The 16,525-nt window shown below is 31.9% G+C and overlaps 2 protein-coding genes and 1 long non-coding RNA gene across 5 annotated transcripts in view; 1 reads left to right on the top strand and 2 right to left on the bottom strand.

Moving 5' to 3' along the window:
• Positions 1-14,087, top strand: part of LOC130891397 (tissue inhibitor of metalloproteinase) — a 37,394-nt gene extending 23,307 nt beyond the window's left edge. For all 3 annotated transcript variants that reach the window (XM_057796117.1, XM_057796119.1, XM_057796120.1), the window contains exons 2-5: positions 5,813-5,933; positions 12,935-13,123; positions 13,177-13,376; positions 13,906-14,087. In XM_057796117.1, the coding sequence (XP_057652100.1) occupies positions 5,816-5,933; positions 12,935-13,123; positions 13,177-13,376; positions 13,906-14,046 (648 nt within the window). In that variant the 5' untranslated portion in view covers positions 5,813-5,815 and the 3' untranslated portion in view covers positions 14,047-14,087. The remainder of the gene's footprint in view (positions 1-5,812; positions 5,934-12,934; positions 13,124-13,176; positions 13,377-13,905) is intronic.
• The window catches only part of LOC130891792 (synapsin), a 65,270-nt gene that overhangs the window by 36,470 nt on the left and 12,275 nt on the right, over positions 1-16,525 (bottom strand). The window lies entirely within an intron of this gene.
• On the bottom strand, positions 3,728-4,904 carry LOC130891398 (uncharacterized). Its single transcript, XR_009058904.1, has 3 exons — positions 4,777-4,904; positions 4,284-4,383; positions 3,728-4,230 (listed from the first exon to the last, which is right to left on the bottom strand). It is a non-coding gene; the product is annotated as an uncharacterized LOC130891398 (long non-coding RNA).

Genomic DNA, 16,525 nt, shown 5'->3' with positions numbered 1-16,525 from the left:
CATCCATTTTTCGATTTTCCAGAGCCAACCTAACCTAACCTAACCTAACCTAACCTAACCTAACCTAACCTAACCAAAAAACCAGGTGACCGCGAAAGTGTATAATTACCATAATTTTTTGTAAAGGATTATTTTGCAAAACCGTTTTTTTTACGATTTAAAACAGTAAAACTATGAGAAATTTTCATTCCGGCTATTCCTACTAATTTTTTTTATAAATCCGCCGTAAAATGGAACATTTTGAGACCAAGATCATTAAAATCCATCCATTTTTCGATTTTCCAGAGCCAAAAAACCAGGTGACCGTGAAAGTGTGTAATTACCAACTATGCATTTTAGAAGCGCACACGGAAAAGTTTATGATCGTTAGAAAAGTTGGTTTGGTTATGAACATGTTGGAAGTTTTTTTTTTTGAAACGAAACGTCATTTAAAATCATCAAAGATTATTGTTTTATTACGTGCATTATTACTTGTGATGAAAAAATGTATTTGTCTAGACAATTCGAATATAGAAAATCGGTGGTTAGACAAAGATAAATTACTAGAGCTCGTCGTCGCAAATATTCAATTCGAGCGGAAAGTCTTACGTGGGAAAAATTTTCAATTCAAAGATGTGCGATAATTTTTTGCAACTAAAATCAAAGAATGGTTTTATCAAGATCTTGCTGAAGATTATTTTGAAACCAGAGAATACATTATTGAGCTATACTTGGAATATTAAAATGGAAATGGACATTATTTATAAGACAATCTTTATACATCTTAACGCAAGTTTGGTTTATTTCTCATAATTGTTCAATTTAAAATAACAAGAGACTGAATCGGAATATATGAATATCAACTTCTAGATTCTCCCCTTCTTGGTACGTAAAAAAACTACTCACATTTTAGAGGCTCAACGATTTATACTGCTTCACCAAACGTAAATAATTGGTTACATCATTGTTCGCAATGTAATGAAGATAAGTGATTATAACTTGTCCATCTGTATCTGTTATTTTTTGCTCTTCAATCCAGTTGATAAACCATTTTTTTGGAGTTGTATACAAATATAAATACAAGGATATATTAAAAAATTCTTAGTCTACTATGGAACCAAACAAAATTTCAATGTCAAAATTATTACAGCGAACCTGCAACGTCTCTAGACATTTTTTCAGTTGAGAAAAGAGATGATAGTCGGACGGAGCCAAATCTGGTGAATAAGGGGGGCGTTCTAGTAATCCAAACCTTAAATCACGAATTTTTTGCATGACAATATGATATTTGTATGCAGGGGCGTTGTCCTGCAAAAACAAAATACCTTTGGATAGCTTTCCGCGTATTTTCTCTTTAATTTTTTCCCGTAGAGTGGTCAGTAATGTCGAATAGTAATCTCCAGTTATTGTTCTACCCTTATCCAAAAAAATCAATCATGATTACTCCATGGCAATTTAAAAAAACTGAAACAAGTACTTTTCCATCAAATTTTTGGACACGAAACTTCTTAGGTCTTCGAGATCCAGAGAGTTGCCATTCCATCGATTGTTGCTTTGTTTCTGGATAGTAGAAATGTACCCAAGTCTCATCCATAGTAACAACGCGATGCTTCTATCCTCACACGCTTTTGAACAACATCCAAACATTTGTGGATCCATTTTGCAGCAATTTTTCTCATGTTCAAATTGACGTGAACTATATGATGAACGCGTTCATATGAAATATTCAGTTTTAGCCCGATTCGAAGGTCTGTAAAATCGCAATATTTTGTTTATGCATGGAACTGGTCTAGTCTAACTAGACTCAGACTCCAAGGGTGTCGTTGTTCATTTATATTAATTCTTCAATATTTTATATTCAATTGTAGACTTAGTGTTTTAATACAGTGATTCCCAAAGTGGTCCAAGTGCATCACGGAAAGCTCTACAATAGGAGTGTCCTTGTGTAAATGCATCAACTCAAACTCTAGTATTTTGAAAGTGATTCACGAGGAAAAAAAGTTTTGGATCTTCTGCTCTAATCAAACCATTGTAATACTAAGTTTAATAAAGTATATCATCTATTTAACACCGAAATTGAAATCCATAAGAATGTCATTATGATACGTTGGAATATGAATAAAATAACATTATTTTGTAACTGTTAATTGACACACACACACACACACACACACTTAGTTTAAATACATTTCGCAATACCTTGTTTGTTATTAACAATATATTTTTATAGTTGTAACACGTTCTATTTGTAATTCCTTTTAAGTCCTCACGCTGTATTTGTTCAAATAAGTCGATTCAGACCAGGCGCCTGTATTTACTCCTTGTCCCCGATCTTGTAGCTCGGTCAACCGCAATATACACAGATTTATCATTTATCTTGGATACAGTACTACAAACAAGACCGGACAATCAATTTTGTTGGAATTTTTATTTTAATAAACTGGAACTCGAAGAGGTCGGGGCGTCGGATATAATTCTAGCCACCGTTAACTAATTGGTTATTTTGGAAAAGAAATAAAAATTGGAAATTGGAATTGCTTGCAAAGTATTTTTGAAATTGTCATATTGTTTGAGACGTTTCAGTCTATAATTCATAATTTCATTCGGAACTTGAAAATAATGCCTAAAATAAGTCGACAGGAATATTTTTCGAATCTCACTAATTTTGGTGATGTAATTGGCAGAAGAAAAGTCGATTTTCAACTCGATTGTAATGATTGGATTTTAGTTATAAGAACGAGAAAGTTACTGCCGTTTGTTTATTGCAGATAAGGACTTATGGTCCGTGTACATAACGTTTATTTTTATACCACGCAAGCTAATAAATAGACAAATTTCTCTCAACAAATTGATCAAATTATGTTTAGTTATGATTTTGATAGTGAGCCTATGGTGGTCGCAGAGTCTTCATATATAAAGTAATGACATGGGTTACCGATCTTTTTAGATGGAAACTTAAATGGAGTTGGTTACATCGTGAATATGCTAGGACCATTTTTTAACAGGATAACGCGCGTCCTGTAAGCGTTTTTTTGAAGAAGTTAACATTGCCATTATCCCATAGTCTGCTCGATCTCTTAATTTAACGGTTTTGTGCAAGTAAAAGGTGTTTTACGACACCCTTCAGATATATTACACATCCTTTAACTAACGATCCAATAAGCTGGTTATGTAGTCTAAATAACGGCAACTTTTTTCAATTTTTGTTTCCAAATTTCAATGAAATTTCTCAATCAAACAATTCTTGTCTTTTAGTTCTAAATATAACTCACACAAATCGATAATTCATACTCTGTATTTCTATAGAACGAATTCGTTCAATTGTTGGTGTCAACTAAAGTGAAATGACATATCATAAATCATAATTTGACATATAACCTCAAAAATATAATGCGTTTTCACAATGTCGATAAAACGAAACAACTTAAAAAACACGTTATTATCCAGGCTTTTTTAGCTCAATAAATATCTCTCAGAAAGCTTCGATGCATTAGTCATACTAAATGGATGCCAAGTTTTATATTGAACAAATTTTAATCGAGTTATGTTTGATAAGTATAGGGTGTATTGAACTTTTCTATTTTTATCTATGAAACGCCTCAATTATCTCGAAAACGATTTTTATAAATTTTTGTACGCGAGGGTTTTGTGGTAACGCCGGTATTATTGTGGTATCTACAATGTTGTCAGATCTTACCTTTTTCCGGAAAAATAATGAACATTGTTGTATCAAATGAAACACTCTGTATATTTATATGTCAATTTCGGAGTTATATCTACATTTACAGTATCTCCACCAAAGTTACAGTAAATATTGTACATTCAGGCTACGATTCTCATTCAATTTGAATATTCTTTAATAATTTATGTGCTAATACAAATTTCGTAACAAGGTCTAGTGTCCAAATCGAAATCATGCTCAGAAAACATACAATAACTAAAGATAAATCTTTAAATGTTTATGTCATGTTATAAATAGATCCAAGTTTGTGATTACAGCAGATGCTGCCCAAAATTTTGTCCAATGCTCAATTCCTCTTATCTCTGCGGTAATCCTATCTTTTAATTCCTGGATATTGTCAGGTTTTTAATCCCACAGAAAATAGTCTAAAGGATTCATGTTGGGTGATCGCGCCTTCGATTCCATCTTCTGGGAAAAACATTATTTAGGTATTTACCCCACCACACATCCATAGTTGGGCACCATCTTGTTGTAGCCAAATATATTGTCGTTTAGAATATTGTTATTGTCTGAAAATTTGTAATAATGAAGTTCTTTTTTAAATATAATTGAAAATACTTACTTGGATTTTGTCGCCTATTATTTCAACGCATATATTTAGTTTTTCGAGATATTGGGTGTGGGATTCACGCATTCTACGAGGATTGTTACGTGACTAGTATCTAAAATTATGCCGATTTACGTTTCTATTAATACAAAAAGTGGCGTCATCGCAAAAAATGACATTACTTAAAAATTTTTCCAGTTTCCATACATAAAATTAAATCTGTATATAAAGTTTTCCGATACTTCATTGGGAAATAAATATCGATGTCTTTGTTCGAATAGTTGTTTTAGATATATATAGGAAGTGAAGGATCCCAAAGCGGACATGCGGGAAGAGAAAATTTTGAAGGAATGAAGGAAACAAAATCTAACAAAAGAGTAAATTTGCCAAAAAAATGATAAGAACATAAAGCTTTAACACAGTAGAAGAAATTGAAGTTAAAGAGAAGATTGTGATAACAATTCTCAAATGGATAAAATAAAGAGCGAAAGAAAATAAATTTTCTTACCATATCTCGTATATCTGTTTCTAATAATTGAGTTTTTATTTTATATTTATTGGCACAATTGATGCAGTTTAAGTTGAATATAATAACACCCAATCACACATGCCATGTGACGAGATCAAGTTATTTTCATAGGATGCACTAAGATACTGTTTATAAACAATGTTTATAAAAATAAAACTTGTAGTTTTGCGTCACTAGTAAACGGCGCCAAATAAAAAATAATTAGGTTATCGTATCTACAGAAATATTTATTGCATAATTTGATGATTATGTGTCAAAAAAAATCCCCCATCGTTTAATGCATTCCCCATAGTAACTTGTCCTTCAGTTTGGATTGTGTAATATGTAGACATAAGGTGATTTTGTACAGTAGAATGTAGAATTTTATGCATTTTTTAGCCAAAGATTTATTTACAATTTTTCGAATATCGACATTTTTATTAATATTACTGTTAATGCTAAAGTAGTGAGTTTGAAAGTTGTTTGGTCTTTATCATAATTTGGTTTTTGTATATACCTAAAATAAGTACATTTTCTCGTATTTTATAAAACACTCAACGATTTTTCATTTCAAAATCAAATTGATAAAAACATTAAAATTCAATTTTCAGCATTTAAAAACACGAAGCGATTTCAAAGTGTATTTTTTTGTATCATGTCTTGTGTCAATTTTTTCCGAATGATGGATCTGCATAGTAGCAAATATCTCCAATATCAGTAATCTTCGACGGTTGAAGGATGCACACTTGATTATTTTTTCAATGATCGATGTGGTTATACATTGACATTGAGACATACCAAGACTTTAAAAAACTGCAACGGTACCCTTGAAATAATCATTCTCTTTTTCGCTATACCACAGTTTACAGTGAAATTAATATTTACTAATATTTAAATGAATGAAAATTCAAACTAGTAGAACACTCAATAACATTTATTCTAATTTCTAATTGTCATATATACAGTTTATAAATTGTGTCTTGTAAATCAAGCTACGAACCTGTTTTATATTTTCTGTTATATTTAATTGTTTCAGATTATGAATACAAACAGGCTTCTTTTCACTTTTGGATGTCTCTGTAGTATTATCGTTTATTCAAATGCCTGTTCGTGCATGCCTCAACATATGCAAGAAAGGTTCTGTGAGTCTGATTTTGGTAAGTTTTTTCTATTAAATAGTGGTCAATAGTCAAAAAAGTTTATAACAAATTCATTGTATGGCTAGTCTCGAATTACCACGAACTAATTCTCTTCATAAAAACACCAAAATTGATGGACAAGAACTTTGTCTATCAAAAGAAATTGCAGAGGATGCTAGAGAGGATGCAGAAGCAATGCCAAGTCTGTAGACCATAGAATTGTTCATAAAAGGAGTAGCCTCTAAAAGCGCTTTTCGGTTGAGCAGCAAAATAATTATGAACACACAACTAAACTGCAGGAAATTGATGGAAAAATAGTAAAGGGTCTTCTAGATGAGATGAAAATCCATCATAAAGGAGGTGCTACCAACGGAACTGAATCTCCAAACGTCTAAAAACTAAAAATAATGGATTGGGATTAATCAAACGGAAACAATCTGCAAACACAGCCTTTAAAACCTTAGGAACAATTACATCAAAAACTATAAAACCAAGAAGTGTAAGCAATTTGAGTCACTGGCTTCCTGTACTCCATGAAGTGAAACGGATATGCTTGCTAGAGTTGAAACAGGGAAAGATAATTCCGAAAGGACAGTAACAGTGCTATTACTGATGGAATGGTTAAAATATACTATCGACTCGGAGATCGGAGTAAAGTATATGTCGAGTCAGAAGTAATTGCATGGTGCATCCAGAGTGATTTGGCCATGAGATGAATTGGAAACAACAATAATAATAAGATTAACGAAAAAGTGTAACGGCAAAAAAAGACGATCGAGCGTTTGCTCAGCTGGTGCTTTACGTTGAAGGAGAAATTACGTGAAATACTGGGAAACGACATAATAGATTGATGGAAAAAACATCAGGATTAGGAAAAGGAGAGGAAGGAAAAGGAGATAAAAGGTTGGTTGGCTAGTAAATAAGTTTACAGATCGTGGATAATGAAGGGTACTACCTCAAGCCTCAGCCTCATCGATTTTATCCGTACGAACCTAACCTAACATACCTTCAAAAAGGCAGTTAATATGTTAGCGTACTCACAATAATTTAAAAATGTATCAAAAACTACCCCAAAAAGACATTTTTGAAAATGTGATAAGAAATATAGAAGAATTTTCAATAAAAGATATAGAAATAAATGACTTTGTGGAAACTGAGATGTTTGCAATGTGCAATTCAGCTTAATACCTCATCGACGTTGAATATTGGAAAATTTATAAAACAAACATAATAAATGTGAATGTTAAAGTCCATTTTGTTGTGCTCAAAGTTTAGATATAATTCAAGTAGCGCTGCAACGAGTGAAAAGTAACCCCATGGCGTGACACCCTTGGTAGGCCTCAATTTGCGAATAGCGTGTACAATTCTCATATATTTTAAATCAACTTGATCAATTCGGCGATGAATTAAACATTATAATAGCCTTTATAAACTGTATTACATTTTAATAATATAACGTCAATTTTAATACTGATCAAAGACCAAAAAAGTTTAAACGTAATAATAATCCTACAACCATTAATTTGGAATATTTGATCCTATCTCATCTCCGACTGTTACATTATTTTTGGTAGGAATACATAATGAATATTCACAAAGAGATTGAAAGATACGATTGTTCAAAGCCGTAGAAAAAAAATAACAAATTTTCGACAGTGATAAATTCCCCTCAAATAATGATTTAAATTAATTGGATGATTCATGATTTGCTATTTTTATTTTCATAGGGCAAATATTTCGACAATTTTCCTGCTGGAATCGTTTGATTAAAAATAGGCTTCAGTTCTAGCAATTTCTTTTTTATTTGACCGGAATTTATCACCGGCAAGCATATTTTTGAGATCAGCGAATAGCCATTAGTCACTGGGGGTTAGATCTGAACTATACGGTGAATCAGGAAGCATGTATAAGTGTAATTCATTCAATTTAACCATCGTTGCCACCGAATTGTGAATCGATATATTGTATTGGTGAACCAGTGTTTTTTTCTGCGAAATCTGAGGCCGTTTTCTTTAATTTTTGATTGTATCTGCCCTTACCAGCTGATTTTTGTGCCTTTGGACGCTTCGAACCTGGTTCACTGGCTGTAGTCCACGTTGTTGTTTTTGGTCGACTGTGAGTAAACGCGGCACCAACTTTGACAAAATTTTTCTCACGGTCAAACGTTCATTCATAATTGTAAACACACTGCCTTCTAATATCTTAACAGCCTCAGCTATCTGAAGCAATTTCAATTTACAATTGCATTTGTGTAGTTTTTCGATATTTTCTGGAATAACCACCTCAATTGAACGACCAGAACGTTCACCATTAACGAATGGTTCTTTGGAGCCATTGTTTGCACAATTTTCGTTCTTCATCAACGATCGATGATAAATTAACCTACGAAATTGTTTTGAATTTTATTGAAAATAACAAAAGTAGCTTCACTTCAATGGCTGTCATTTTTTTCTGACTAATGGAAATATCATGAAGCTTTCCACTTAGTCTTTTGAAAGTTGGTACTTCATGAACGTCATATGGATTTGACGGCAGCGCCATCTGTGTATCAGTCACGCGACTTATTGAGTGATGTTATATATAAAAGTTATTAGTATCTAGTAGAGTGCAACGCATTTTCTAGAGATGGAAACTCATCGTTTAAGTATCCTTCGGATGAAACATTTGTTGCATACCAACATGTATGTGGGTATAAAAAATCCATTAATACGATGATGATTGAATTACGATTTTTTAATGTTAGATAATATCATAATATTGACCTTTCAACGGGCCCCTTTCGTATTGAAAATGTGATGTGCTTACATGACATAAATATGCTACTACAAAACCTTTATGCTGTCAGTTAATTCACTAATGGTTACATTGGAAATTCAAATCAATTTAATTATAATCTACCTGTTAGATAATAAATTCCGATGTTTGACAGTACACTATAAATTGCCAACTTAATATATCAACATATATTCAAGAATGTCCAATTAGATACCAAGTTTGAAATGGTTTTTTTTTTGTCTATTGTGCTTGATAACAAGCGGATATGTTGTCTATGTTTCTATCTAGGAATACAAAACTACATAATATCCTGCTGGACAATTTTATAGGGCGGTTGTGCTATGTTTCTAATGAATGACTAAAAAACTCATTATCAGAGAGATTGGACAATGGAGGGGCCCCAAACGTGAGATAAACTGTTCACCGAAGACGGTTCTCAATTCGGCCGTACGGTATGTGGCATCGTTTTGTTGAATTCACATGTCTAATTCTTCCATTTTGGGCAAAAAAATCGTCAATCATAACACAGTAACGTTCCGGCAATCGTCGTTTTTGAAGATGATGCCACCGACCCATAATCCACACCAAACAGTGACTTTTTCGGGATGCATTGGTAGCTCTTGCAATATTTCTGGGGCTGGTCTTCACTCTAGATACGACAATTTTCATAGTTGACGTATCCATTCAACCAGAAATGAGCTTTCGTTAAAAAACTCCAACTTTACCAGCGCCCATTCATCAATTGGCTTCAATTCTTGCACCAGCTGTATCTTATAAGGTTTTAGACCCAAATCCTATCACGTACTGGAGTACCAGAGGCTGATTTGGCGAGAACGGCGGCGAATCGACATTTCACTGGCGGATACAGCCGAAATATTGAAATATTTTCTTCGGTCCTCACTGTACGTTCGCGTGTTAGTGGTTTAATGTTCGATAGTGTAAACTGGGTTCGAAATTTAGTGACAAGTTTCCGAATAGTACCCTCAGTAGGCCGACCAAACTGCCCACAAATTGGAAGAAGTGCGCGTAACCGAGTATGAAATTTGATAGTGAAATTCAATAATTTGCAAGCGTTGTTCGTTCGTAAGTCGATTAATGATTAAATTATAGACCAAACTAAACGAGTTTGACAATGACATAAGACACGATTCACGCGTGATCTGTCAAAAACAATGTTAAGAAAATGATACCAGCAAAAAAATCACTCTTTATTAATAAATACGAAAAAATTCAACTATAGATGAAAATCGTTTGTTTTTTCGTTAAATGTGGAAATGTAGCTCATGGATCTGTATCGATCAATAAATCTCGAAGTTTTCTAACAGCCATTGTTATAGTAATCTCTTTGTAAAGGAAGAGCTAAAAGTATGAAAGAAACATTCAATTGTCTCTTTTATACACAATCACTCTTTTGATCTTCCACTTGTTTTCTTAGTAAAGCGAAAAGTTTCTTTTGTATTCTGGCCTATTATATATAAAAAGAGTATCAACATTAATGAACTGACCGAACTAGATTCAACACTTTACCTTGAATTTATTATTTATGATTGAAGAGGTAGACAGACTGTGGAAATTCAGGTATAATTTATAGAAAAATATCTACAAATGATGGTTCAAGCTAAAAATTAGAATTTACAAATTACCTCCCTCAAAAATTGTTATTGTTGTTGTTTTAACGTAAACCTGAAAACATGCTGGTGTGGGCTGAACGAAAGTAATGAAATTAAATCATTTATATGTTATTTGTATTGGCTGGCCAACCATATATTTTTTAAAATAGAACATGAATTTTAAGGTAGAATTCACTTCGGTTATAATTTGATAAACTCCGTGTTTTTTCAAGCTTCAAAAAATATAAATACAAGTCTAAAGTTTTGGAATTTCAGTGGCGTTCCAATAAATCTTGCAAAACGGGCACATCAATCATTGATTTGGGTCCTTAGCATGTTAAGGGTGAGGAAATGAATTAGTCATTTGCGGCAATAATTCAGCGTAACGTAAGTTTTTTAGAATACAATGTGGCAAGACATTTTTAATGTTGAACGTACTCAGAATTTCGTGAAGATCGATACTGTGCTAAAAACTGTTAATGCAAGATATTTGGGCATTTGTGCCACTCCCATACATTCAATATTGCATGAAAATTTGGCTGTCGAAAATATTTGTTCGGCATAATTTGACAATCTCTCAAAAAAAAAGAAACCAGCATTTGTTACCAGTATTCCAAATTAAAGACTTGTATGATTGGCCTTTTTTTTTTAACTTTCAATTGTTACGTAAAATATTTAACTATATTCCAACGAAAAATAATTAATTTTGAATCAGGAAATTTCGAATTTTTGTCTGTGGTTTGGCGTTTTTTCCCACATTCTGTCTATTTATGAACAAAACTTGTTTCTTACAGTCTTATATATTCGTTTTTAATCCCGTAGGCAGTCTTGTCGAGACTAAATTTTTTACTTTATATTATGACGTAAATCTAAATTGTGTACTTGAAATGTAATTTCAGATTATGAATGTACGTCTCCCAACTAATTTGCCGGTATAGTTTGTGTCTGCAATGGATAAAACTCGGATTGAAATTTATTGGGATAATTATATGTTTGGGATATTCAAGGATAATTAAAATATTTATACAATTTAAGATGTAGATAATTATGCGTTGCTACATTTATAAACGAACTAATTTATTAATTTTTTTCACAACATTTCCCTTTGGAATTTACAACATATCTTGAGAAATATCTCTTAATATTATGTAGAATAATATTTAATGTAATCACCATATCATGTATTCAACTATTATTAGTTATTTTTTTTTTTCATCACTATTGTCTGAATAATTTTATATGTACTACGAGGGTTACTCGAGATCAATACACACTTTTGCATGCGTTTGAACTAATTGTCGAAGCATTTTTTCTATTCCGATTCAGGTACATCCAAAATATGTCAATTGAACGCATCAACCGCTTCTTCAGGTGTACAAAAACGTTCGTCTTTCAATTTATTTTTGATCTGCGGGAATAAGAAGAAATGATTGGGTGCCAAACAAAGACTGTACGGCTGATAACCTATCAGTCGATGTTTTGACTGTTCCAAAACGTTTTTGTTTGAACTGATGTGTGGAAGCTTGGTGGCGAATGATTCGATTGTTTTCCTTGATTTTTTCTGGCAAACAAATCCCGATGTACCATTCATAATTGACCATTCTACGTGGCTCTAATGAAATCCAGTCCGGAAAAACAGGCGGCCATTTGCTTAGAAGTGTTTCGTGCGCGTCCGACTTTCGTTTGATTTGGCTCAACTTGAAAAACTAAACAGTCGATGGTTGTTTAGGTTAGCGAGTTTATATGCCATAGATCCATGATTTTTCGCATATTACGATCTCATAGACGCGGAATCTAACTCGAAAAAATCTTTTAGGCAGCCAAATAATCATGCAATATTAAATGTATGCCCCAATTTTACGGTATGTACGACCGTGATTGCGTTCGGAAAACTAGCGCAAAAAACTTTCCATATTCATTCAATTTTTAAATCGTTGAAAACATAATTATTTAATGTTTCCGTGTCTCAATAAAATCGAATTGATCTGCATTCTCCCAACCTAGCGATCGTAAAAGAAGCATTCGAAACGAGTAAAATATTAACAGCCCGACTAAAATTGGATAGAAGCAACATTTAATTTGACCTACTTCGTTTGTATTGTCGATTGTTGATGTTGACTGAAGTATTTAAAGTTATAACCAATTGTTATGAGAGTAATAGACCATTCAATAGCTTTATTTATGTTGTTGGTCGGAACAAAAATAGAAACGTAATAGTTCGCTATACCTTTTACATATTTTATAGTTTATTATAGTCGAGTTATTGTCACATATAATTTTTTCTCGCAATATTGTCGTCGACAAGTTGAGTCTCATCGCCCAAAGTAGTGAAAAATTGGGAAAAAAAGTTATTTACAAACATACAAATCGTCGATTTAAATCGCAAACCTCTTAACACCAAATTGATCAGTAGGCACAAAAAACTTGACGATGAAAAAAAAATGGATGAAGATTTTTTCAATAAGGAATTGAAATAGTAGCTAGATATCAAATTTCTAAAAAAATATTGAAGGAAAATAGTTTCAAGTGAACTAAATGTTGATTCCATAGAAATTTTCTGATATAATCAATGGATGAGATATTTAAACCAAGAATATTGATTTTTTTTTGTTGTTTACTTTTGATTTTTTTCAGTTATTTTGGCTCGAGTGAAGAGAGAACACATAATAGGAGACAGAAGAGTGTATAAAGTTAGAGTAAAAAAGGAATTCAAGACATCGGAAAAAGCAATAATAGCTTTGAAATCAGGAAAATTGATGACAGCTGCGCAAGATTCACTATGTGGAGTCAATTTAGATATTGGAAAAACTTATGTTTTATCAGGTATTGGCATTATATACATTATAATTTCGTCGTGTGATTTATATAGTTGTTAGGTCGAATCTACGCGTTACGAGCACAAGTAAATTTGTGCGGTATTCATACTGAGTGGCAACATTTGACGAAAAGACAGAAGAAAGGATTAAGATTACTCTATAGACATGGATGTAATTGCAAAATACGAAGATGTTTCTACGGAAGATGCCACAGACAAATCGATAGTTGTACTTGGAGGAATTCTTGCGAATCCAACGAAGTGAGTATCTCAACGCTCAAAAATTTAATTTTATTCGAATAGCACTCGATCCCTTCATAGGATACTAGCTCTAAAACAAGATTTTAGTTCTTCGGTTCCCAAGTCATTCTGGTTCTCATTAAGTCACTAAGTTACTGACGCAATTTTGGTCAGATATTAAAAAAAAAACAGTAATAGCTAGAAATTGGTTGAATGCCTTCTCAGTATGAGATTATTGTGAGGAAAAAACAATATTAGACATTGAATTATAATGATCAAGATGATAAATCTACACCAAACAATGCGTGAAGAATTTATTGAGATCTAAGTTTTGAAATTTCAGTTTTTATTTTCATTAGAATTATTGATTTATCACAGTATTTACTAAGGTTAGTTCTTATTAAAGAATATATGGAAGACATGATTAATTTTGAGAACTAATTCTTTTGTTTGAAAACTGTACACGATCTATAAATCATCTGAGGGGTATCTTAACCAAATACTCTAATCAAATCTGGGATATATTGATTTATTTTTTTTATATTTCCAGGGAATATGTCTTCGTCAAAATAACCAATCGTGTATGTGGGCTAAAACTAGATTGCTATCGACATGTACGAAAGAATGGAGAAGGAATAGCACCATCACCGCTGCTCGCAATCACAGATTCAACTTGAATTTTTCTCACTAGTTTTGACAATTGATATATAAAAAATATTCGCAGAATGTTCATTGGTGTGTTTCACTTTTATTGAACAACTCAAACCAGTTGAATTGGTCGCATGGTATTCAAATAATAATTTATAATCACTGCAAAAGACGAAACAAAATCTCAAAATTGTATGACAGTCACATCTTCATGTTTTTTAGCAGTTGTACAAAAACCAAGTAATAAATTCAGATAAACTAGTGTGAAAATGATTTCCTGCACAGTATTAATTAACGAGGAAAACGCTTAAATGTTAATTGAAGTTTTGAAATTTGATTTAATGTATTTAATCAAAGACTTTTTTTACCTTTAGCGAATCAGAACTAATTCTATAATTCTAATTAAGTTATTTTTCAAATAACTATGTAAATATAACTCATTTTGTTAAATAATTAAGTTATTATTGTTATTTGAATAAATTTATTTCTACTACTTTTTTTTTTGATTATTTATTTATTGCATTTGTATTAATACGACAACATATTGAAGCAGGACCGGCTTAAGGGTCATTCTCAGTGGACTAGTTCGTAACTGTACGTATATATAATACATCAAATTTACCAAGATATTAAATAGATCAAAATTAGTAAACAAAAAAACAATTTTTCTATTAAAATAATAAAAGATCAATAATATTTTTGGAAATTAAAATCGACAAAATGAGACGTTTAATCACGTGACATTAAACACCAATCAGAGAAACGCATGGAAGCGTGACGTCGCCCCTCGTGAAACGCCATGTTGTAACTGTCATTTTCGTATAGAGTGTTTTCGAGTTTTCAGCAATTATTGTTGAATTAATACGGTTCGTTTTTAGTTTAATCTTGAAAAACAGGTATAACAAGCCAGGATTTAACAAAGCTAACAGCAGAGAGTCGTATTTAACTACCGTGGAATGTAAATACTGATTTTGAGGTTAGCGAATACAAAGTTTTAATAACGCCATGATAGTCTTGGCCTTTTACGCGGTCAATTTCAAGTTCATTTCTAAATTAAATCGTTCTTAATTTAATATATTTTTGGGATGAAATAGATGCTAAGCTATAGTTTTGAACTTATTTCCAAATTTTGTTAACTAGCCTATTGTGAGAATTGTAAATGTTGAGAACGAATAATTATCTGTACTATTATGGGACTGAAAAAGGATAAAGTTGTAAACAGAAGAAGAACAAATACAGAAATAGAAGAAGTGCTGGGAAAAGTTTGACGCAAGATGGAAGACCGAGGTTAAAATGGTTAAAAGGAAGAAATCAAATTAATTTCATATGTATTTATGGAAAATACACGACATTAGTTACTTCGCTGTGCCTTTTCGACGTTATATAAATAATTTTGTGTGCTTGTTGTTATCAGCATAAAATTCATTTTGTTGGGGTGTATGTGTAGAAATAGTTTTTTCCATAAAACAGAAATTTAGACACGCATGTGCAAACTATTGATTTTTTTTATAATGATATTTCAAAAAATTGTTGAAAAACTGCTAAACACTTTATTATATCGAAAAGTATCATTTGTTTGGAGTTGCTAAATTGGTTTGTTGAGGTGAATTAACTTGTAATAAAAAATTTATGATCATAAAATAACAATACCCTTTCAATATGAGTCATATGTTATAAAATAAACCAACAGTTAATATTTTTAAAGTATACAGTGGAACAAAAGGATATTTTACAACAACTATCAATAATAATTAAAAAAAAAAAAACACGTCATTAACCTCGTTATTATTGGACTATAATTCCACATTGGTATATATAAGAATTAGGCACTATGCTATTCAAAAAATCCTAATTTCGACAATCAAAAAAAAGTATGAATAAAACAGCTACTGGAAAATTGCTTAAAATGATGTGGAGTCTACAGAAATAGAAGATAAAACTGAATGAAGTTCTATGACATTGAAAAATCTGGATTGGAATCATCCACACAATAAGAATGTACCAGGTAAAAATTAGTACAACGTGATTAAGGAGGAAATATTTTCATTAAAGAACGAAATTTCAATTTACTTTAAAAATTTTTACAAGAATTAATACAATTGAAAACCACCGAAAATCTTCCCAGACGATGAATACATAATTCGGAAAATATATTAAAGTTAGTCCACTTTGGTGTTTCATTGCCACGTTCCCAATAAGAAACCGCTCTCAATATTGTGTCTATATATTGGTGATATTGAATAAAATTATTTTAACTCATCCAATTAAAATTCTCGATCAATTCATATCATTTGGAAACATATTAAGAATCAATCACCATCGACCATAAAACTAAAATTTCCTGAAATGAAAGACTCCTTAAAAGCATGGTCAGTGCTAGGCCGTAAGCGATTGACCTATAGCTACTTATTTGATGCTAAACCTAAACCTAAATGTGACAGCTGCAATTGCGAATTAACTAAAAAACACATAACCGCAGAGTGTCTATTTTTTAACGGAGAAAGATCATCATCAAATGTACC

Source organism: Diorhabda carinulata, chromosome 3, assembly GCF_026250575.1.
Source record: "Diorhabda carinulata isolate Delta chromosome 3, icDioCari1.1, whole genome shotgun sequence".
Taxonomy (NCBI): domain Eukaryota; kingdom Metazoa; phylum Arthropoda; class Insecta; order Coleoptera; family Chrysomelidae; genus Diorhabda; species Diorhabda carinulata.
The sequence above is the reverse complement of the archived record's forward strand: the minus strand, read 5'-3'. Positions and strand labels throughout refer to the sequence as shown.